The sequence below is a fragment of the Crinia signifera genome, chromosome 1, assembly GCF_055691185.1.
Source record: "Crinia signifera chromosome 1, ASM5569118v1, whole genome shotgun sequence".
NCBI lineage: Eukaryota > Metazoa > Chordata > Amphibia > Anura > Myobatrachidae > Crinia > Crinia signifera.
In genome coordinates, this window is record NC_139217.1 from 405,318,820 (window position 1) to 405,343,761 (window position 24,942).

Sequence of the window (24,942 nt, forward strand, 5' to 3'; positions counted from 1 at the left end):
GCATAGTGTTCCTTGTTATGTGATAAAGATGGTGAGATTCAATTGTGTTTGCGTGCCCGGAGGAAGACTTTATATTGGTTCTGCCAATGGGTGCATTAGCATGATTCTTCTCAAAGCCCTCTAAAGGTGCCTATATATCAGAACGATATCAGGCCTGAATGCACATTTGCAACAGGTCGTGTGATCGATGGTGACGGTGTGCACATTATATGCACATCGATAGGTATATCGGTACGATGCAAGGTCCCGCGGGTCAAGAGGTCGATCCTCAATTAACTCGTGCTGCATGTACTTGCTTGCTTTGCTTGTGGTCGTATGAAGATACGATCGCTCGTTCCATCCATCTTAAGACCTGCATACGATCAGGTCATATGCAGGTCATTCTGCTGTATGACCATCTTAATACTGTGAGCAAAAATCAGCAAAAAGTGCATAAACTATTTTAGACAGGTTTTTATAAAGTATCTACGTATATACAGATCATTAAGTATTACTATCAATATTAAAATGCAATAGTAGTCAAAGGGGGTTATTCAATCCCTGCTGCTATTTACAATGGAGAAAATAGCGGCGCGGGTGCCTATTCAATGCTGTCCAGCATCGAAGAGGCAGATCAACAGAACAACTTTAAAAGCTGTCAGGCCTGTTTTGTTGATAACGGCCGTGAATTGTCGCGATCACGGACGAATCTTGAGAATACGTTGCCGTTTACGCGGAACGCCCCCTTTTTGCCGATCACCAGGTGGGATTCAATGTGGTTGAGCAAAACAGGTCAGGGTCACGGCTGTCGGGACGGAACAACACTCGTGAGTCACGACTGTTGATCCAGGATTGAATGCACCCCGTAACCCGGGATTGAATACCCCCCCAAAGTATAACATCAAAATAATTCCTATTATATGAGATAGGGTTAGACCACAAACAGTCATTTAGCATAACTGGAACAAAATGACAGCATATTACAATGGCAATATTAAAATTGAATGAATAATATCTGTACACCTAGCCAGACAATCTACAATATTGATTGAGTTATTTACTTACTTAATTAACTTACCAATTAATTAGCTTAAGGACAGATAATTGATATGCATTTATTGAGAATAACACATTTGGAGGGCAGATCACACACCAAATATGTAGAGCTAAACAGCTCCTTTGGGATTTACATATACAGTACACTAGTCACTGCCATGTGTTCCATTTTTTATATGTACAGTACAGTATATATATATTTCATTGTCAGAAATACAGTACAGTATATTGTTAAACTGCAATAAAGGGATATGGTCGCTAGGTTGACACAATGAGGTATATTTTACATATATTAGGTCAACTACTAAAGGTCGACAGAGCTTATGTTGTCACACAAAATAGGCCGACATGACAGGGTCGGAGTTTTTCATATTTTTTTCCAAAACAGATGTATTTCATACCCTTCCATCCACTAGCGCAGGGCTGGGCGACACCGGCCCTTCAGATGTTAGTGAACTACACATCCCAGGATGCTTTGCATTAGTTTTGCTATGTGGCCATGCTGAAACTGATGCAAGGCATGCTGGGATGTGTAGTTCATCAACATCTGGAGGGCCGGTGTTGCCCAGCCCTGCACTAGCGTGTGGAGAGAGAATATAATAGTGCACCGAGCGCAGCAAGGCACCGTGCCCAAAGCATGTCGAGCGCACCCGGTACACTGATATAGTGTCCACGACGACTTACGCAAAAAACTCATATCGACATTTCGACTGCCGACTGCCGACCTAATGCTTGTGTCGGCCTTCCGACCCTGTAGACCTATTATATGTATCGTCCTAAGCCCTGTCAACATTAAGTTCTAGGTCCTAATGTATGTCGACCTTCATAGTGTCGATCCCATGACCCATATCTGGATTAAAGGGGTTGTCTGTCTTCATGTAACATTAATGTAATGGCCTGTACATTTCCGGCCTAATGTGACCTCTAATAATTAAATACATTGCTTACTTTCGCTAGTGCCTTCAATCCTATACTTATATAATTAGTCTTGATAATAAAACAAATATTATATACTACAAAAACAATAATAATAATAATAGTAATAATTAATAAAATGAATAACACAGATTAAAATAGCTTAATCAAATCTGAAGGTGGAATACCCCTTTAATTTTGACAGCAGAACGCAGAATGTTAATATCGGTAGGCTAGTCATGTTAATAATACATTAATTTTTTCCATCAGAGAAAGGTTGCAGCTACAGAAGTGTGTTGGCTGTGCTTACAAAACGTGTTTCCCCAATGTATGGCCCAAAAATAGGAAATATACAACAATTCTTTACTTTCGACATTAATCATGGTAAGACTGGAGAATTTCCTTGGTTTATATTCTTGCCTTCCAAAATCCTATCCTCCAAGTGTTGGCAGCTGAAGCCTAGCTAGTTTGCATCCTCTATACCAGTGATTTTCAACCTTTTTTACCTTGCGGCACACTAAAAAATTTTTTACAATTGCCAAGGCACACCATGAGATCCCCACAGGGAAAAACAAACCTATTGGTCCCCATATAAAAAACAAGCAATCACACTGGTCCCCACAGGTAACAAAAATACATTGGCCCTTTACATGAATGAAAAGACCAGTAAATAACAGTTGGACTGGTGGTGGCTGTAAACTGGTTTGGGCATCTCTAGATATGGGGGCACACTTGAGAGCAGCTCAAGGCACACTGGTGTGCCACAGCACAGTGGTTGAAAAACACTGCGTTATACAGTGACATTCCCCTGATCTACACTGTAGCTTAGTTTATCTAATGTACCACAGCAAAACACAGTGATCAGTGAGTATATGCTGTAGATATTTAGTGTAGTTGCATATAGCAATATACACTGTGCTTCCCTTTGTTCCTTTTAATTAAAATAAATATATAATTATAAATATATATTTATGAGTTACATTTATTTCACAAATGTAACGGGGTCATCTAGGAACGAGACATTGGGGGTAATTCAGATCACACAGAGGATGAATATTGATAGACAGCGCATGTGTATGGCCCTAGTACACACGCGCGAGACTATCCTGCAATGAAAGCCTACTACTTTTTATCGCTGGCTATATGCAAGCTGATTAACAGGAAGTGTGCATCTGGTGGTTGTAACTACCCGTTTCATTGGAGTGCCAAAATAAACAATAGGCGTGACAGAAAAAACTATGGGAGTGTCATGGCTAGCAGAGGTGTGCCTAAGCATTTCAAGGGTTGGTGTGTGATATGCCAGTTTTCATTGCAGCCACTGCATAAGTCTCTGGCTTCTGTGCCTGTGACGACTGGCGCCCAGTGTAAAAATCATTCTACGATGAGCGGCTTACAAATGGTTTTGAACATATTCACACCACTGCAAATAGATTTGAAGCCGTACACATCTGTTCACTCAGCGAACACCACGGGGAATATTCAGTGCCAAACAGACGAGCTATGAAGGCAAGCAGTGCCTATTGCTCACCGTCATAGTCCGTACACAGTATTCAAACCACCCCCCCTGCACTCCCATTTCCACCTCGCGGTTTCAAAAAAAGTGGCTGTCAAAGCGGCGAGGCTCGTGGCTGTATCCAGTGGGCTCGCTGCATTAGCAGCAAACCATGCCATTCAGTGGAATCCTCACCGCCCTCTTGTTTTCACCGAAAACAAGCCATCATTGCCACAAAAAAAAACCTCACCCGCTGCATTGAATATACCCCATTAATTCGCAGGGCGGAATTTCACTCTGGCGGGGCGGTGTCCACCTGAACGCTGGCCACAGAGAAATTTGCGGCTCTGTAATAAGGTCTGAATTACCCTGTTTATGCAGTTTGTTCATTTTATGTGATCAGCTTTACATGAATGTGCCAAAGTTCCGGTGAGCGTGTGGTTTACCAGATGGCTGCAACTGGCCAGATGCAGGATATGTGTATGGACATCAAAGCGTTTGCTTTGTGGCATTAGTTTCAATGGGAAACATATTAGCATTTTGTAAATGGACATAAACAATAATGGTTCAGAGCATGAAAATGGCTGAATTATTAAACATATCCATTCATCTGATTCCTTGGATCAGCTTCAGTAGGGCGTGCTTTCAGGTGATGTTTAATAAATTGCGTATTCATCTGATGGACTGCAGTCAACAGTGTTGCAGAGAGAGGAGGTGGAGAAAACTTAACTAGGCCCTAATTGGTTGGATGGGCCTGGAGAGGGCCATGGTCTGATGCCTTCCCCATTTTCCTGTCAGTGGCAGCAGTGACTGTTGTATGCTTGGCTGAGGTGAATCCACTGAGGCTGCTGCCACTGGTGCACAGCAGTCCCATCTGCCTGGGGGAAGTGTGAAAGCAATGGCACTGGTCATGCCCCCCTAACACACACACACACACACACACACACCTAGATCTGCCCTTGCTGAGGGGTACACTCATTTTTTACATGTATAGTGGGCATAATGCTTGTACAAATAAGTCATACCCACTACAGTACCCAGGCCCGACACCACTATTCCATAAATCATAAAAGGGCACTTGCTGCCTTCACACCGTAGGTAGCCATTTTGTAGGCCACAAATGTCAGGCTTAACCAATATCCATGGTAATGCTCCTTTGAATCATCTAGTAACCGAGCAGTAATGTAACCTAGTGAAGTAGTGAATTAATATGCTGTGTTATTGTGAATGAATTGCAATGCTTTTAATATTCTGCTTCTATGAAAGACATGATCATTCACTGTAAGCTGAGTATTAGGCTTATAAGATTAGCCCTCAGCTTTGCAGCCACATTAGGAAAGAAACAGAGAGTGAGCCAGTGTCTCTCCTGTGTCCACACTTGGAGGAGGGAGATTTTGAGAGAATATTGACATGAGGTTTTTCCCCTCCTCCCTTCCAATTTCAATTGTTTTAATGGTCAGAATGTTAATATAACCAGCCTCAGGGGTGATACTATCTGTATAAACTTATATTTTAATAAATGTCTAAAAGCTCTAACCTGTGGTTCTCCAGGAGGCAGATTCATTTATCCACGGCATTTACAGCGTGGCTGTGGCTCCTGGACATAGCTCCCAGGTTAAGTGATTTTTCCTTCCAGCTCCTGAGTGTGAGGAAAAATCTGCAAATTTAGTGATTTTTCATAAAAGTAAAAAAATGAATGAGTTCATATTTGTTGGAAGAAAGATTTTAGGCTAAACCTTTGTGATGATAAGATCTAGGGTTTTTTTTTTTGTGTGTTTATTAATCTACAGTCACTGCCACCTGCAAATTCAGTTTATAATAATATGGGATAGTGGGGCAGATGTATTAAGCCTTAACAAGAGATAAATGCAAGGGTGATAAGGAGAGATAAATATCCAGCCAATCAGCTCCTTACTGACTTTTTTCAAACACAGGCTGTGACATGGCAGTTAGCAGGTGATTGGCTGGACGTTTATCTCTCTTTTTCACACTTGGACTTATCTCTTGTTAAAGCTTAATACATCTGCCCCAGAGTATAATATGGATCTCAAACAGCCCAACTATTCCTGTACAATTATATGTTATTGGAGCTGTATGGCTGTTAATTGGTTGTAGTAAATGACCCCAAAATATGTACAGTGTACTGTGTTAGCCGTGCACATGTCTTGTGTGTACACGGAGAGCACTGCTGGTGTTTACAGATAATAGGTCAATTCTAATTCAATACGTCTACCACATAACAGATTTTCCCCAGCACACCAAGGGACATTAGCAATAAGACTACATGGTATTAGGTCATTCAGAAATGACATAAAAAAAAGCTTTCAAATGTTTTTTTTTTTTGCGTCAAGCATTTTACTTTTTTTCTTGTGTGTCCTTTTGTACCTGTTGTCCTTTTCCAGTGCCTAACCTTTATCTGTCGACCTAATGACCCTGTCAATCTTTTAACCTGTTCAACCTTCTCCAGGTCCATATGGGGTTGACCTGTTTACTGTCAATCTAATTGGGGTTGATGGATTGATCCATAACTGTAAAATTGTATGTTTTAATAAGTTTTCTAAGGACATGAAGTTGGCATAACCATACAGGGTAAAAAGCTAAACATCTCCTCATATACTTTACATTTTATGAGGAATAATTCTTACTACACATTACTGCTCTGTAACACCTCTTTCCCAAAAATGTCTTATAATACTTACATGGCCATGCAAGTCTTTCCAAAGCCATCATATTTCTATCCTGTGATTGATGGCAGGCTTGCTGAACCTCTTTCCATCATTTTTTATTTTTTTAAATGACATTAAGTTATATTTTTAACTGTAAAAAAATTGCAACATTTTAGAAACTTTTTTGTTATTATTTTAATATAATTATTGTGATGAGTTGGTAGAAAAAGTTTTCTTCAGAAAACTCTACCATATACAGTAGTGTACTTTAGATTTTTTTGGTCTTTCTGAGAGAGAGATTAACCAGTTAATCTGGGGTTATAGCAAGTGGACCCTGGATCTCTGTCAGTGAAAATGGTCCAACCCTACTAGTGAGCAGGTTTATTCAGGGAAGGACCCAGATAAGACTCAAGGCTCAATTCCAGTGACGTGCGGTGGTGGCTGTGAACGGAGAGGCACTGTCACAGCCACCACCGCACCGCAAACCCCCCCCCCTGGCTGCCGCCGACACCCGCTGCCCCCCTCCTCCAGCAGCAGGCAGCATCCATCCCCTGCCGCAAACCTCCGTCCCCGCCCGCTGTAACACCCCCCCCCCACGCACCTGACACCGGCGCACCTCGCAGCCGTCCTCTGCTGCCACCTCCATCCCCGCCCGTTTGACTCTCCTCCCCCCCCCCCCTGAAAACAAAATGATACTCACTGGGCAGGGGAGAGGGGAGCAGCAGCCACACAGGCAGGGAACCGGGAGCCAGCACAGGTCACAGCATGGGGAGCAGGGGAGAAGGGAGCAAACGTGGCACTTTCGGAAGCTTACATGACAGGGGCTGCTGTGATTGGCCAGCAGCTGGATCTGCTGTCCAATCACAGCAGCCCCTGTCAATTAGGCACTTCTAGAAGTGCCGCTTTTAGTGTTATTTTTAATGGGCTTTTTAGCCAACAGCTTAGCCACGCCCTAAGCCCCGCCCCCCGCTTCGTCCCCTTGCCGTTCTGTTTGGGAGGCACGCTTATCGATGCCTCCCAAACTAGGTTAATACATTTAAACCAGTAAAATAATATAAAGAAAATACTTATGACACAGAATATGTGTCATAGGTATATTCTTTGTATTATTTTAAAACAAATTGACAGGGGAAGCACTGCCTCCCCTGCCTCCCCTGACTGCACGTCCCAATTCAGACATGCTCGCTGGGCTGCCTGTGTTTGGAGCCCGGTGAGCAGGTTAACGCTGCCCCGTAGAATGCATGCCCCCGCCGTCCGAGCCCATGTGCAGGGCTGCAAACAGATGTGTATGAGTAAATATCCGTTCACAAGCACCCACACAGAGGAGAATCCTTTGATGGTTACTTACCATCAAAGGATTTCTCCTCCTTTGCCCGGTGCTCACAGCCACCGCATGACCCAGGAATCACTAGGTATCTGCTTGTATTTTAGCAAAATCGAGTGGTCACCGACGTCTTGCGCCCGTACCAAGTAGGCAGCGGAATGCCTGCGTTCTGATGGGCCCGCCCAGAGTTTCTATGTGCACGCTCACCGCTTTTGGACGCATGCCCATGAAACGTTGGTGGTCCACACCAGAAAGTCTCCTGACTCTCAATTAGGCTGCGAGTGTGAGAATATCCATCCACCTCTATATGGATCCTTCCACCAGAAGTCACACATGCATGACACCTGTGGGTAGCAGAGGTTGGATACAAATGCGGTTTATTCGGGGGGGCCACCCGGACCTTATTAGTATGATGAATAGGCCTCTTGAGGTCTATCAACAACTAAAACAGATAAGTACTAATAAAGCTGCCAGAGTAGTGCCCAAAATTGTGCACATTACAGTTTTATTAATTAAGTATAAACCTTTGAGTGCCAATAATAAATGATAAGCACAAACAGGTTCCCACATAAATGAGCAAATTTGCATAAATGTACCGAAAGATGATCTACTTCATGTATTCTGCGACATTGTCTAAGAAAAAAATGAAACATACATTTTTACTAGGGTTAAACAATTATAAATACAGCTTCGTTACATAATCTTATTATTACATACTATTTTTAAACACAATAAGATTACTACAAACAAATAAAGAATTATAAGCTTGACTACTAATTTAATGGGGGGTTTTTTTGCAGTGGAACTGATTTTATTAGTTTCTATAACATTTTATAGATCAGCATAAAAATAGACTGAATTCTTGCCCTATGTTACTGTACGCCCACTGTACGCCCACTTTGCTTGTGACATTCAAACTAGAACATGTGTGTTATTTTCTTCCACTATTTTTGCCATGAAAACAATATATAATGCTGTACATATAAATGATGTAACAATGAACAGGGAAATTAAATGCTAGACTCTATTAGTTTAATGCACCTGTCCCTGACGTTGCACTTTTTGGAATATGTTATTTAAAGTTTGAGTTTAATGAAATTCTCAGTGTGATATTTGCAAAAATAAATCAAAGAAATTAGATGGGACACATCTTCAGATACACCATTATTAGCCTTTCCTTGTCATTTTGCCAGCCTAAAACACAGGGCAAATGGTCATAATTGCAAGGGAAAAAATATGAACATACAATATAGGGACAGATTTAATTAGCCAAGTGGTCTTCCAGCAACTAACTGCTCTTCCCTTAGCAATTCAATTAGACACTGCAATGCCACATGTTAATCCACAGAGGGTGTACCTACACCGGAGGAGCAATTCATTCAGATGCCGCAAAGTAAATGTACCCTCTCAGGCTTAACGCATGGGACAACCCACGGATTCTGGAATTTAACACAGAATATATGGGTTAGTTACCATAGGTATATTGTGTGGTGAAAGTGCAGAAAAATTGAGTAATTTAACACAAGGCATGTATTTGAATGTGGCCCTTTATGTAATATTTTTAAGAAACTATTTGGTATAAAGCAGGCATGTCCAACGTTGGCCCTCCAGATGTTTTGAAACTACACATCCCAGCATGCTTTGCAATAGTTTTAGCATTCTCTAATAGCAAAACTGTGGCAAAGCATGCTGGGATGTGTAGTTTCATAACATCTGGAGGGCCAACGTTGGACATGCCTGGTATAAAGCAATGTAACAGGTGTAGCTTGATAAAAGGCAAGGCTGTAAAACCGTATGTCATGATATATCTGTTACTGTATATAGGTGCTTTTACAGTAATCTTAGTAATTTCTAGGCAATAGGCTCTTTGTAATGAATGTATTTATGCACATTTATTATAGGTTTGTCACAATGTAGGCTTTATTATATGAAATATAACATATGTGCATGCTAATAATTATACTTTAGGTCCAGATGTTTTGACTCTGGTAATTGGATCAGACATTAGCCGATTTCCCAATACCCCCCGACCAACGTGCCGCGGCTACCTACATAAGCGCACCCATTCGGGATTTCTGAAAGGATGGAGGAAGAGGTGGTTTGTTCTCAAACATGATGGGAGTCTACACTATTACAAGCAGAAAAAGGTAAAGTAGTAAATACCCAATTCCATACTACTAGAAAGTAAGGATATGTATGTTCCAGAGGCAGAACTCTGGGAGGCAATGGAGTCATCTGCCGGCGGGCTCCTGCTCTCAAGGGGGCACCTCTCCACCACTGCCAGTTTAAAACCATTAATTGAAAGCCATCAAAATTGCTTCTGTGGCTGACTTCTGAAATATGTGTTCTCTCTCTCTCTCTCTCTCTCTGTATATATACAGTATATAATATATATTTCATAACAGACTATATATATTTTGATTAACATTGTGTGTGTGTGGGGGGGGGGGCACCAATATTCATCTTGCCTCCGGGGAACTGGGACAAACTTACGCCACTGGTATGTTCTAAATATATTGTTATGATGGGTAGATTATAATGAACATATGAACATTGGCCATTATTCAGATCTGATCGCAGTACAAATGTGTTCTCAAAATGGGCAAAACCATGTTCACTGCAGGTGGGGCAGATGTAACATGTACAGAGAGAGTTAGATTTGGGGGAGTTATTTTGCTTATGTGCAGGGTAAATGCTGGCTGCAATTTAGATTTCAGTTTCAACACACCCCACCCAAATTTAACTCTCTCTGCACATGTTACATCTGCCCCACCTGCAGTGCACATGGTTTGCACGCCCATTTTGAGAACAAATTTGTACTAAGCATAATAATGAGATCCTTCAACGAGGACAGGAAGTATATTTTGAATGTTGTCTGAAGGTGTGACCACAGTTTGACTAATAGAGAATCAATAGAGAAATTAAGAGATACTTAAAAACTTTACCCCTGATGAAGTCTCGCAGTGAGACGAAATGCGTTGGGTATACGGTTTCCATTTAAAGAATCAAGAAAGCCACTCCTATGACTGTGAAATGCAAATTGTATTCTATATATTTTAATATTTTTTTATTTGTGTTTATATCTGTATATGGAAAGACTGAATGTATCATAAAATAACGTGAACTGGGGCGCTATTTAACATTATTGAGGCAGTGTAAGGATAAGAGGTCCTACTAGTAAGGGATCAAGTGTTAACAGTGACCACTAAGTTCAATTTTCAGGGCAACTAAAGGGGTTCTGTTTATTATATATATACCATACCATACTCACCATCAAACACGCCTCCTGACGAAGTCCTCCGTGACGAAACGCGTTGGGGTGTGGCCTCCCGACTTGCTGATCTCCATACACGTTTCCGTCCGTCATCCTCGTGGATCCAGCAGCTGTGGTCTGTGTACCGCTGAGAAGCTCGCTGACACCGTTCATCTGTGCTGTTTCCCCTCCACAAACTGCTGATGTGGACACGAGTTATATTGTGATATGCCGAAAGCCATTTACTAACATGTATGTGAGCTGCTTACTTGGTTTTTAGTAATTTTGATACTTTTACCTATTTGGTGCGCTCCTTCTGTTTCTTTTGCATACCTTTCACCCTTTGAGGCTCGAGCAAGCCTCTTTTGAAGTTGAGCGGCGCCAGCATTCCACTCTGGACAGAGAAACCACTATTTCAGCTTTAGGGATAAAGTAACGCTTGCTTTCATATTTATAAAAAGTCATGACGATAGGCAGCACTCAGTCTGATCAATCAAAAAAATGTATTGAGAAAGACCCAATTACTCCAACATTTTGGGGCCCACACACCCTTTTGTCAAGGTGTAGAAACAAAAAGATTACCTTATAATACAAGTAATCACGTTGCTGCATGGAGCGGGTGGCAGATACCCAGATCTAGTTATTTTCACTTCCAGTCTGACCCCGATGATGACATTATCCAGTTGCCATAAAAACCCAAATCTACGATCGTGCAGCATTACCTGGGCAACTGAAAACACGCCAACATGAATGGATGTAAACGACTATCTGCCATACATTGATGGAGGGCACCAGAGCAGTTGATGTTTGGACAGAGGAGTGCCGATCCGTATTGCTATTATACAGTATATATGTCTGTGTGTAGCCCCTTTCCGACCCCCCTTTTTACCCGCTATTTTGCCGTTTTTTTACCGTTGTAAAACAGTAATTTGTGCAGTCTGAAAGGTGCAGAGTGAATTTACCGGTTCTATTGAACTGGTATTTCTAAACGGTAATAAAGCAGGTTTCATACCCGTTTTTTTTTCATCCACTGTTTTCTATGGGTTAAAACGGGTTCAGTGTTGTGAAGGAACAAAAACTGCATTGAAATACCGTTTAAGGACAAAAACTGCACTGAAATACCGTTTAAAGACATGCGGGGTGACATTCTATGTGTAGCGGTAAAAACCGCATGATTTTTACCGCACCTAATCCAGGGTTGCCGACTCTCCCGGAATGGCCCTCCGGAAGGGTGGGCAACCCTCCCGGATTCAGGGGGATCGCGCAATCCTTGGGTCTCAGAGGAGGGGGCGGTGCTAAAATGACACAATCGCGTCATTTTAGCCCCGCCCCTCCACGGAGATCCGTGAATTCGGCAGTTTCCCATCATGGGGGTGGGGCTTAGTGACGGTACCCTTAAGCCCCGCCCCCTGATCGGCTGCTGGAACTCTCCTCTCCGGGCTTCTCCCGGAGAGGGGAAAATTAAAGTCGGCAACCCTGACCTAATCGCACTTTTGAAAATCGCAAGATTGGGCCGTTTTTCACATATTTAATGAGATGCGAAAAACAGCCCAAATAGTGCGACTAGGTGCGATTTGATGCGATTTCTTTAGTACTGAAAATGTGCGATTTTCAAGTCTGAAAATCGCACATTTGCAGGAAATCGCAATTTAAAAAAAAAAAAACAACTGCGCGGGGTCCCCCGCGGACCCCGGACCAGCCCCGGAACCAGAACCAAGGCCCCGGAACTGGACTCTTCAGCCCTGGAGCCCGGACCCCGGATCCAGGGACCGACCCAAGGGCTCAAGGTAGGTAAGTATCAGTATGTGTGCAGGGGCGGATTTAGGGGTCAGGCCGCCCCTAGGCACAACATTTTTGTGTCCCCCACCCCATTTTATTTTATTCCTGGGACTTATAGTGGAGCTAATTATAGTGGGTTAGTGCTCTGTCATCCGCTACCACTGGACCCTAGGCACCTGTACTACTACTTCCCCAACCACCCTACCATGTCCTGCAGCCGTCTCCCCAGCTTCCCCTCTACCACCACCCGCCCCCCCCCCCCCCCCCCCACACCTAGTACTCACCGCAGATGGTCATGTTGTGCACGGTCCCATGTAGCAGCGGCCGGGAGTCCAGCACATGGTACCAGTTGTTGGGGTAGACTGGGGGCAGGCTGCCCTTTTTCCTACGCCTGCGGAGGGTGACCAGGGGCCAGCTCAGCACCTGCCACCCCAACAGCAGCAGCAGTAATGATAGTGCCGGCAGGAGCGGGCTCTGGGCGGGAAAGGATGGCGGGTCAGAGCGGGGCATCAGGCTGAGGAGGAGGAGGCTCCTGGCACTGTGTATTCTGAAAGCACCGCCCAGCGCAGACATTCCTTGCTGCCCGAACACAGACTACCTGCTGTCCTCCATCCTCTGCCAAACCCCGGGTGCTGATTTGTGAGCAGCAGGTAGCAAACCCTTTCCTGGGCAGAGCTATCAAATAGACAGCAGTCTAGCAGTCCTCCTCCCCTTTGTGCAAGCAGCGTGTTCCTCCAGCGGCAGCCTTACTCCTCCTCCACCGCGTTCCACTGCCCGTGCGTGCAGGCTCCGTAGTATTAAGCAGCAGTGTCCCTGCTTTATGTCAAACTGTTATCGGAGGAGGAGACATGGCCCCTGCCGCCCACAACAGGTGCCGCCCCTAGGCCCGTGCCTCACGGGCCTAGTGAGAAATCCGACCCTGTATGTGTGGGCTGTGGATGTATTAAACGTTTATTTTTCTGGGTGTCAGTGTGTGTTTTATTTAACTATTTCTTGTACTGTGGAACTACAAGTGCCAGCAGGCTCTTTAATGCCCCGCATGCTGGGACTTGTGGTTCTCCAAGTCCCAGCATGCAGGGTAGGCTTGCTGGGACTTATAGTTCTAAAGTATGAGACAATAGTTTTTATTCTTTTTTTTTTTACACTTTTCATCAGCCCGATGCCCACCGCCCAGGGGCATCGGGGACAGCCCCGGACTTTCAGCATGGGCTGGTACTGTAAGTCCTGGAGGGGGGGACCCCTTCTTTGGGGGGATCTCCACTTCCCCAGGACCCCTGCCCATGCTGACCAGCCAGGGGGATAATGCTTTGGCCGCGGGACCTTATATAATAAGTGTCCCCCGGCTGTGGCATTACCCTGCTGGCTGGTTGGGTCTGGTGCTGGTTCTTGAAATGCGGGGGACCCCTAGTCATTTTGTCCCCCGTATTTTGGGAACCAGCGCCGGACCTTGAGCCTGGTGCTGGTTTCATTAAATCAAGGGGACCCCTATTTGTCGGGGACCGTGATTTTATGTCACCAGCTCCGGCTCAATGAGCCCGGGGCTGGTTATGCTCTGGTGGGGGACCCCGCGCAGTTTTTTTAATTTTTAAACTGTTTAACCCTTTTTTTCCACCAGAACCATGCACAGATCTCAATGATCTGTGCAGGGTTCTGGCTAATTCGTCCATCAGAACCTGGTCTGATTTTTGGGCGAATTTTAGACACATTTATACAAATCGCATACCATTAAATATGCGATTTGTATACTTTTCAATGTGAAAACATCTGGATGCGATGTGCTGCGAGAAACAGCCATCGCATTTCCAGAATGTCCAATTTGTTGGCCAAAATCGCACTTTTTTCACATTTTCGCAGCTCATTAAATATGCGAAAATGGAAAAACATGCGATTTTGGCCGTTTTTGCGAAAAAAATCGCAAAAAAAAAAATCTCACTCCATAGAATGTCACCCGCGGTGTGAAAGGGGTATTAGCTGGCAGACCCGTTTTTAGAAACGTTTTAAAATACCTGGTCAAAGCCAGTTTTGCGGTCTGAAAGCAGCATTAGTGTGTCAGTGACGTGTGCATCTAGCAAGAGAGTTCCAATTAGACAGGCTTCATATGAGTGGCTTTCATTTTCGCTTCTAGAAATTAGAAATTTGCCATAAATGTTACAATAAAGGATGATTTGTTTATAGATCAGATCTCTATGATGAGATGCATAATCATCAGTTAAAATGTAATTATTTCTGTAAAACAAGCAAAGAAAAAGAAGTTGACAGAACAAAACAAAATATACACTGCTTTGTCCTGCTTCTGACTCCAACTTCTAGGGTGTAAGCCTGAGCATTTTATGTAAACAGCTTAGTCCAGCAATAGGCTTATGTTTAAACCTCTGCTTGTATACATGTCACATGCCTCTATGATCAAGCAACTACCATTACTGAGAGGAATCCTAATCTATAACAGCAGAAGTAAATGGTCAGATCATTCTTGTTTCATCTGCTTCCTTTAGGTACCAACACACACGCGCACACACACGCACACACGCACACACACACATGTATCATTTAAAAATCTATAGCAAACTAAAACACAAAATGTTATTTACAAAAGTGCTTGCGATGCTTCGGGCACGGTGCCTCGCTACGCTCAGCACACTATTTTATTCTCCCACCACGTCCTAGTGGATGGTAGGGCATGAAATACCGCCTGTCGGCACATGTCGGGTCAAAAAAACTGTGAAAAACCCCATGTCGACCTTTTGACTGTCGGCCTAGCCCATGTCGACCTAATGCTTGTGTCGACACAATGTCATGTCGACCTAGACCCATGTCGACCTAGACCCATGTCGACCTTGCTGCCTGTCGACCTAGTGGTGTCGACCCAATGATTGTCGACCTAGTTGGTGTAGATCTAATGACTGTATCCCGGTTAGAAGGGGTTATATGGGCTGGATGTAATTATAGGGGGGAGGGGGGGGGTCTTGTAAAGTGTTCTTAATCTTTTAGTGCCTACTCTGCAGTATACTCCTGTGCAACCCACCAGCCCTGAGGTTCCCAAACGCAGTCCTTAAGGCACCCCAACGGTCCAGGTATTAAGTATTTCCATGCTTAGCCACAGGTGACTTAATTATTACCTCATTCAATTTTATTTAACCATGGATATACTTAAATCCTGAACGGTTGGGGTGCCTTTTGGGTTGCGTTTGGGAACCTCTGCACTAGCCGATTAGTATACCAGTCAATTTCAATTATATAGCACAGTCTGTAATTGATACGTCACTGTATCTGTAAGGTTTGATTTATCTACTGTATATATAACTGAATGTGTTCCTCACACAGCATTCTGTCCGTGGAAATTATGCTTTACGTGTTCCTAGTTCTAAACAATCCACCAAAAAGGCTTAGATTTAACTCCGCTCTCCATGTCTCCTCTGCACAGGATGAAGGAAAGTGTCAGCCTCTTGAAGTTACAAAGTTAGAAGGCTCTGAAATTGGTGTTGATACCACCCTGGGGAAACCATTTGTTTTTAAATGTGTCCCACAATCTGGGAGTCGCATATACTACTTTTGTGCAACATCTAATCAGGAGATGAAAAGGTAGGTTAATATATTGGGAGTCTAATGTGACATGATTGTTCAGATATGGACAACTCCATGAAAATATGGACATAGAACCTTAAATATAAAAATCAGCACAGATACTAGGGGTGAGATTTAATGGGATGAGAGATGCAGAAAGTAAGAGATTTGGTGAGAAATCTCCAGTTTTTTTAAATCAGCAATCATTTACACTGCAAAATCAAACTGGTATTGCAGTGTAAATGATTGCCGCTTTAAAAAAACTGGAGATTTCTTACTAAATATCTCACTTTCTGAATCTCTCATCCCATTAAATCTCACCCTAGATGTTAGCATTAGTAATCCGCTGCAAAAAAATATTTTCTAATAGAGGGAAACAATTTTGATTTATGATCTAGTACTTCATATTAGGGTTCTTTAAACAATGCTTTGCCACCCTCCTGCATTCAACGGGAGTAATCCCGGGGAATTTTTTCAATCCTGGGATCTGGGATTGAAAAATGCTCAATCACGGTATTCCCAGGATCCTGGGATTGGCATCCCTAGTTAGCAGGCGTGTCCCCGTACCCACCCCCACACTGTCCGACCTACATATTTACTTACATTGGCTGGGGGGTGGGTGGCCGGGAGTGGAGCAAACATCAGAGGGTTCGGAGGTGCACCTCCTCAGCAGCAGGAGAAGAGGTGGGCAGGGGCAGGAGAACTGGTGGGCGGGTGCTGAAGAAGGGGCGGCCGGCGCAGGAAAATCGGTGGCCGGTGTGGCCTGCGCAGTGTGACCTCTTACTGTCACACTGCGCAGGCCGCACGCCGGGGTAGGGAACAGCCGGGCAGCGTCTGAGCGTGTGCTCAGACACTGCCTGGCATTAGACTGCGCATGCACAGTCTAATCCCGTGATTGGATACTCCAATCCGAGGATTGAAATCCCAGACTTGTTGGAGCCAAATCCCACCGATCCCACCGATCCCAATCCTGGGATTGGCCACCCTAAACAGGAGTCTACTGTTTTTTAACTGGGTCTCCTGCTGATCCACATGCCTTGCTATTCCTCTTGGTTTTTAGTGTCCGCCCATAAAAATCCGTCCTACACATGCGAGAGATCAGGGGACGGGGCCTGCATGTGAGACGACGCATAGTGTCATGTTACTTAAAGGCATGTTACTTAAAGGCTGGTTACCCCAGGGTTGTGTGTTCCAGAGATGGGGCTGCATGCAGCACAGTTCAAAATTCAAAAAGGGGACGCACAGCAACTGCCACCAACTGCCATTCCAAATGTACTCACTTACAGCTGGTGTTGTTCCCCTGTTTGAATTTTGGACTGTGCTGCTGCTTCTCCTCTGGAGCCGCCACTAGTCATTAACAATGCACATATTTAATAATATTGAACATACACACTTAACGATTTTTTTTAAGTTATTGCTCAAAAGGGCCAAAATGAGAGATATCTTTTAAAAAATGTGTGTATGGGGCTGAAGACCTCATAACCTCATAACTGTGATCTCCCTTAAAAGAGGTTCAGAAATGGACAAGTATGACTCAGACTAATGTGCCAGACTGCTGGTAAGGTAATTAAAGGATGATTTAATAAGCAATGAAAAGAAAAGAAATCAGCTTTGAGATAGCATTTATCAAGTACTTTCTATAAAATGATAGGTGGAAACTGATATGGTCAATTTCTCCACTGGTTCACTACGCTACTTTTTCCACTGCTTGATTCATCAACCCTCCATAATGCTGTGTTGGATATTGATTAGGGATGGAGGGTACATTATGGTGAGTATGCGGATATGATGGTGTTCATCATATGACAATAGGGCTTGGATGTATCTAGTTACATCACTGTCTGTATAGAACATGAAAATTTTGCTCGACCCCTAAGCCTAGTATCCTAAAGGGGCATAATCGCCCAGTGTGTATGGACAACGATGATCAATGTCATCGATGGGAGGAAAGCCGCTCAGTGCATACACACTGAGCGGCATTCCCCCTGCCAGGCACTGTCAGCAGGGGGTGGAGAGCTTTGCGTAGTGCAGTGCTATGCAAAGCCGTCCACAAAGCCGCTCATCTGTTGGTAATACAAGCAGATGAGCGGCATTCACGGCAATAATGCGGGAGCACACATCACCGCTCACCGCCGGGCAATACCCACTGGGCGGCTTTGAGCTGAAAGCCGCTCAAACTTGGTGTTTTGAGCGGCTTTCAGCTCAGAATCGCCCAGTGTGTATGGGCCTTAAGTGGTAACATTAGTGGTATTTTTGTGTTAAAACGGTGAAAATGTTTTGGACTTTTTGGTAATGTTTTAATTTTATTCCAAGCCATAGTTCTGACAAACATACTGTATTATATATCTATTTTAAAGAGCTGACTTGACTATACCCAATGATTAGTCTTACCCTTCTATTGTGTGCTAGGTGGCTGGAGGCAATGGATAAAGCAGTGCATCCACTTAACCAGGTAATGAACTGAAACAGAACTATACAATATGCTTTAATCTCTTAATATTGTTGTTTCTTAATATCACTGCATTACCACCTAATGAGGCCGCCTCAAATCTGTGGTTGTTCCCAGGGCTCTGTCAGTTCAGTAATATAGATTTTGCTAATTAATTCTGTTAACTAACATTAAATAGAAATAAGTCTGCGTGTTATATTGAGTTGACCAGTGTGAATGGGAGGAACAACAAAGGTCCATACACACTGATGCTGTTTTTGTTCTGCATAGTTTTTTAAACAGTCGTTTCTTGTATTATAAATAAACCAGCAGTTCTGAAACCCTTGGTCTTGGCCTCGAAATGGGTCGTGACCATCTCAGCATCGAGTCACAACTGCACGTTGCTGATTGACTTTTCTGATCTCTCAGTCGGTGATCCAAGAAGTCTAAAATATCAGATGAATTGTCTGTTACGTCCACTCCTTGTATCACTAACTTAGAGTCATCAGGCAGGCTTCCTGCCATCCTCTATCTTCCCCTGTAAATCCACTGCCTTCATAGCAGGTATAATAGTACAAAAACAGAAATACAATAGCAGCGCTGGAAAAATGTGTCTAAACGAGTAAATCAATTAAAAAAGTATATTTAATAACAAATAATAATAAAACAGCACATTTTAGAAAAAATAAAGACCATGTGCATTAGTGTATACAACCCGTTGGGTGAGTAAATAACCTGCAACGAACCAAATCAGTCGTCCAAAGTGATGGAGTCCAAATGGAATTGTAACTCCTGGGTGCCACTGGAGGTTAAGTCCTGAAGTTGTAGATGGTGAATTACCAGAGCCAAGAACCTCAACTAGGATGCAACGAATTATCCAAGACTTTCAAAAACAATGGGGCGTGATGGTCAGAAGAATATGCAGGTATATTAGGTTCAAGTGCAAAGGCACAGGTCTCCTTCATAGCAGGTGTAGCCACATCTTGGTGAGCTTGGGCACATGTGTGGGCCTATAGAGGTAGTGATGTGCCCAAGCTCACCCAAAGTTCTAAGAACTGCAGTATCATTTAGAAGAGGGCTCTAGTCTTCAAAGCAGTTCTTCCATCTGCTGCTCCTCCCATTGTTGATGTCCTGGAGGACAGAGTAATCTGCTTCCTAAATCTGAGTCCCAATATTAAGTCAATAACCCTCATAATAAAACAAAAACAAAAAAAAACTCCACCCATATACAGGGCTTCCATCAGAAATTGTGGAGACTAAGACTGAGAAAGTAAAGGTCCCTCCTGTCTCCCACCAGTTCCCACTTTCTGTCTCTCCAACCAGTCCACACCTTCTGTCTCTCCAGCCAGTCTCTCTAAGCAGCCCCCAATATGTATCACCAACATATCACTAGCCAGATCCCCTTCTGTGTTTCCATATGTTTCGTAGATATTGTTTAATGTGTACGAACTATATTTTACGATGCACATTCCCATGAGTCATTACCATTGTCCACCATGGTCTGTACATGCAGGATGATGGAGGATATCACTAGTCAGAGCCATGCTATGGAATACAGCATCCCTCCCCCAACGTAGCTAATAAGGGATTGGTTCGAAATCCTGGCGGTCAGAATCCCGATGCCGGAATCCCGACCGCCGAAATCCCGACAAGGGGGGGATGTGGCTTGCTACGCTCGGCACACTAATTTATTCTCCTTCTATGGGCGTCGTGAACACCCACAGAGGGACAAAGTGCCGGGATTTCAGTGGTCGGGATTTCGGTGGTCGGGATTCCGGCGTCGGGATTTCGACTGCCGGGATTTCAACTGCATCCCCTAATAACAACCAGCATTGGCAAGTGTGTATGCTGTTGCCAATGCTGACATCCCTCCAGGTCCAGTCACAAACCAGACCACTGGGTACAGTACACATTATTATATATGTATACCTAGCTAAAGTGACAGTACAAATAGAAGATCTGCTATGTGCTTTGTTTTTCTTTGTGATAGACTCCTGAAAGGTGTATATCACTATATGTGAGAGTTGTAATAAGAGATGTTTTATGTTTGCATACTTACAATGTTGTTTTATTGTCTAGCTAAGTGTTCTGTTTACTGAATGACAAAAAGGATCATATTTCCAATTTGTTTTTGCCACCTACTGCATGCAAACATCGCATTTGGCATAACGTTCTGTTTAGCAAAATGTAAATGTGCTTGTCAAGGCTAAAGAAATAGTAATCAACATATCTATTTTATGATACAAAACACTTGCCTACAATCCAGACAGAGATTTAATGCATTGGGGCTTATCCAGGTGACACAGTAGCATACACAGTATTTCAGTGAAGGGCTAATTTCCTGTAGCAAAGAGCGAACATACCACCTACCTTCTCTGTACAACATGTTCTGATTCCAACGGGGCGTCCCACGGTGCAGCTTTTCAAATTATTCTTTTTCTCAGACTTTCTGTTTTTGTTTATAAATAGAAAACTTAAATGTAATTTTTGTGGAGTGAAGCGGAGGTCACATTAGACATGCAGCACATCCAATGGGAGAATGCTATCACTCAATTTAACAAACAATCAATTTGAATTAAGTTGAAGGTACACACAGTAATACCACTTTCACACTGCACTTGTTAAACGGTATATTGCAATTTTTTTCCCATTTCTAAACGTTTAAGGCTGCAGTGGGAAAGTGCCAGAGTTGATTTACCGGTTAAAGATAACCGGTAATCAGGGCCGGAGTAAGGCTTCTCAGCACCCTAGGCAAAATTTCAGCCTACTCCCCCCCCCCCTCCCCTGCTTTCCCCGGAGGTTCTCTGCACCCTCCCCTTTGCCACCCACAACAGAGTACAAGGAGGAGGGGGCAGCAATGTAGGAAGTATGACTCAAGGGAAAGTATAGAGGTCTTAGAAGTTCCACAGCTGCCACCTGCATTAAGTACAACAACGATCCTCATAGACATCCTTGATTATTTGATTTGCAGACTTGGTGGCGCCCCCCAAGATGCCGGCGCCCTAGGCAGCTGCCTAAAGCTGCCTAGTGGTAGAGCCGGCCCTGCCGGTAATTCAACACGTTTAAAAAGCAGAGTTCTTCACGTTTCAGAGCCGTTTTTTATGGAGAATGGCTCTGAAACGGTATTATTAGTAAAAACAACAGATTACAGACCTGTGATAGGCTGTCCCCTGCATTATGCCTTGAAACGTGTTCAGGGGATTAAACGGGTTGACTGATGTGAATGGTACTTAAACGGTATTTAAAACGGTAATCTACTGCAATGTGAAGGCTCAGACCCATTTTAAATACCGTTTAAAAATACCGGTTCTTTAACGTTTTGGCAGTGTGAAAGCGGTATAATAGTTACAATCCATAGCAGGTTGCAACATCTTCTGATATATTAATTTGCATGTACAGTAACTATCTTTACTCTTAAATGTAGCCAACAAGTTTTTTCATTTTATTATATTGGGGGAGGTCTATTAAACCTTGAAGAGAAGTCACTCATCTGAACCAATTAATTTGTCCCAGTGATGGCCAGACACTATGGGGTAAATTTTTTGTTTTTAAATTCAGTGATTTTTTATTTACATTTTTAGAATACAATAAACAAAACACCTGCTATAAGCAAGGAGTATAACAGACACAGACACCAGACCCTATACATATGACAGATGTAGGGCACTTATATAGCAAAAAAGTATTCGGAATATTGTTAACAAAAAAGTAATAAGTGTGAACATTCCAAGTAGAGGCTTTACATTGCAGGATATGCAGACTACCATTACCCAAAGGCGCCATATGGGTTATGGGTCATAGACAGTAGCGGATATGTATCGCACATACATTTAATGTAGTATGTCACACTAGAATATGGCAAAGCTTCATCGTATAGAGAAGTATAATCTATCAGCATAATACCCATTAAGAGCAAATAAGGAAAGAGGATATTTTACTGGAAAGAAAAATCGTTGCAAAGTCAGGTGTCCGGTCAAACAGGGAAATGAAGAAATAAAAATTAACTAAACCCACCCACAAAGCCCAAAACAAACCACCACTATAACCCCCACCCTGTACAACCCACCTAAGGAGTACTTGGATCCCTTAACCGTAATGCCTCTATTCTAATTCCTACTAGTCTATGCTAACTCTCCCCCCCCCCCTTCTCTATATACAGGATATTATAACAAGATATATCAGGGGTAGTGGACTTGGCCAAGGGCCGGTGCTAGGGTGTCCAGCGCCCTCCTGCAAACCATACATTTTGCGCTTTTTCACATTGCCATTGCAACAATCGGGCTGATTGTGGGAGTGAATGCAACATGCGATCCTATGGAGGATCTCGGGTGCATGTACATGTATGCATACACCATCTCAGTGCTGTGTCCGCAAAATGTTGCAGGCACTAAAGGTGCCCATACACGCTGCGAGAATCGCATACGTTATGGGCTAGATCGCATCACATCGCACGGCATGCATGCAATGTGTGTGCATTGCGATTCGAAAGCAGTACAAAAAGAATGTGCAGCACTCGTGACTGAGGGGGAAAGGAGGGGAGAGAAGGAGTAGATGGAAGAAGAGGGGAGGAGATAGAGGGGGCGGAGTGTTGAGGACTGGCTGTGGCACTGGGACAGCACACTGAGAAGAGGGAAGGAAGGGGAGGCGGCGCTGCTGCCTGTTCGTCATTTGATTGACAGCTGCGCAGGGAGCAATGGGTGGGGGGCGGATCCGGACATAACATGTCATCCAGGCATTCACAGACAGTGCTACATGCCTCAGCGCAAGTGTCCATGAGGAAGAGGGAGCAGGTCGCAAGAGGAGGACAGCGTGTGCGCGGTGCAGGAAGCTGCTCAGCCTCTCCATACTGCCACCCGCTGTCAGACAGGCGCTGCAGGCGGCGTGCAGGAAGCAGTGACAGTGAGGGCTGAGGCAGCTTTAGCAGAACAGGGAGGGAAACAGCGCCTTTTCAGCATGGCGCCTCCCTGCTTTGCAGGAGCTGCTGAGTGGGTAGCGCCGGCCCTGACTTGGCCTTTATGTGTAGACGGAATAAGATGAAAACTCCCCCACCAGCATAGTCAATGCCATAGCGTTCGCCATACAGAATGTGTAATGCAGAACACATAGTATACAGTAAAAGTACCTACAGTATGAGAGAAGTAAAATCAGGATGTATATATAGACATAATACAGTATTACTGAGGAAACAGTAATAGTACTGCTAAAGAAAAATGAGTAGAAGCGGTGGAAGAGACATCACAAAAAGCAATACAGCGTAAATTATTAATCTGGCCAGTCCTTAAATCCATACATTATAGGAAAAAAAACAGTAAGATGTTTGTCCCCAGCATCTCGGGGGTAATCCAGACAGCGTTCAGGACAGGCGACCATAGCTTCCCAGAGACTCAAAGCAACCGAGGCAAGTTTTACAGCAGACAGGGCCATGGAGGTACAGTATATGTATCTGGCGCTGGTACAGGATCAGCAGAGTTCATATACTGTATGTAATGCATATAGTCAGGATGCCCTCCGCGACCTCTGCAGCCTCCACCACACCATCAGGAGTATAGACAGGAGACGGACCACCATAACAGACATCCTCAAACTTGCTTAAAATCCTGACAGTAGAGGCTTGAATCACAAAAATTTATTTTTTGAGTGGAAAGTTCCATAATCTTGTATAACTTTCAGTATATATAAGTATTATCGTCTCTAATTCAATAAATCCTCAGCTGTAGAATAGCCTCACGCAAGTGGAAGGGCGACAGCTAGCACGTTGCCAGGTATATAAAGACTGTGAGCGGTATGAAGAGGGTCCAATAGGGTAGTATTCAGAGGATTCAAGGATAAAAAGCGAAATATCTGTGCAGAGGATTTGGTGACAGTATTCCCCACTCATTCACTCCAAGTTGTGTCACAAGTATAGTCCAGCGTGTGGCAAGGGTCACCACTGCGCCGGAGTTTACACCCACCGTGCAGGTTCCTGAAAATGTATATGAGAGGTACCTGCTAAGCCCAGCGCAGGATCTGTTCTATTCAGGTACCGCAGCCCAGGAGACGGGCAGGCAATATGGCGCCAGCTTCTCCGTGCGGCCCGAGCGGCGTGCCTCAAAGGAGACAGCTCCCACTCTCTTCTGCCAATCCTCCGGAGAGCCAGTAGACGCCACCACCCTCCGAGTCGCCCAGCAAGAGGCATCAGCACAGTCGTGCACCGGGGCTGCACACCAGAGACCTCCGCATTCAGTCAGAGCCGCCGGAGGGTCCAAAATTGTGTCCGTGTCAAGAGGAGATGCATGAGGCACAGCAGGCACAGCCGGTCATCCAGGACTCCACGAGCCATCCAGGACAGCCTCGGGCAGAACAGGCGGTACAGGAGCGTCTCAGGGGACAATGGAGGTTTGTATATAGCGTCTGCGGGTCCCGGGACCGGATATTTGTGCAGGATATTTTCAGAGCTCTCATTCCCTGCACCCATTGAAGATGGGATGTTGGCCATAGCAACCAATCAGA

At 44.1% G+C, this 24,942-nt stretch overlaps 1 protein-coding gene across 1 annotated transcript in view; it reads left to right on the forward strand.

Moving 5' to 3' along the window:
• Positions 1 to 24,942, forward strand: part of LOC146031378 (uncharacterized) — a 58,373-nt gene that overhangs the window by 23,274 nt on the left and 10,157 nt on the right. The window contains exons 8-10 of the mRNA XM_083158443.1: positions 9,401 to 9,579; positions 15,886 to 16,043; positions 18,435 to 18,477. Of these exons, the coding sequence (XP_083014569.1) occupies positions 9,401 to 9,579; positions 15,886 to 16,043; positions 18,435 to 18,477 (380 nt within the window). The remainder of the gene's footprint in view (positions 1 to 9,400; positions 9,580 to 15,885; positions 16,044 to 18,434; positions 18,478 to 24,942) is intronic.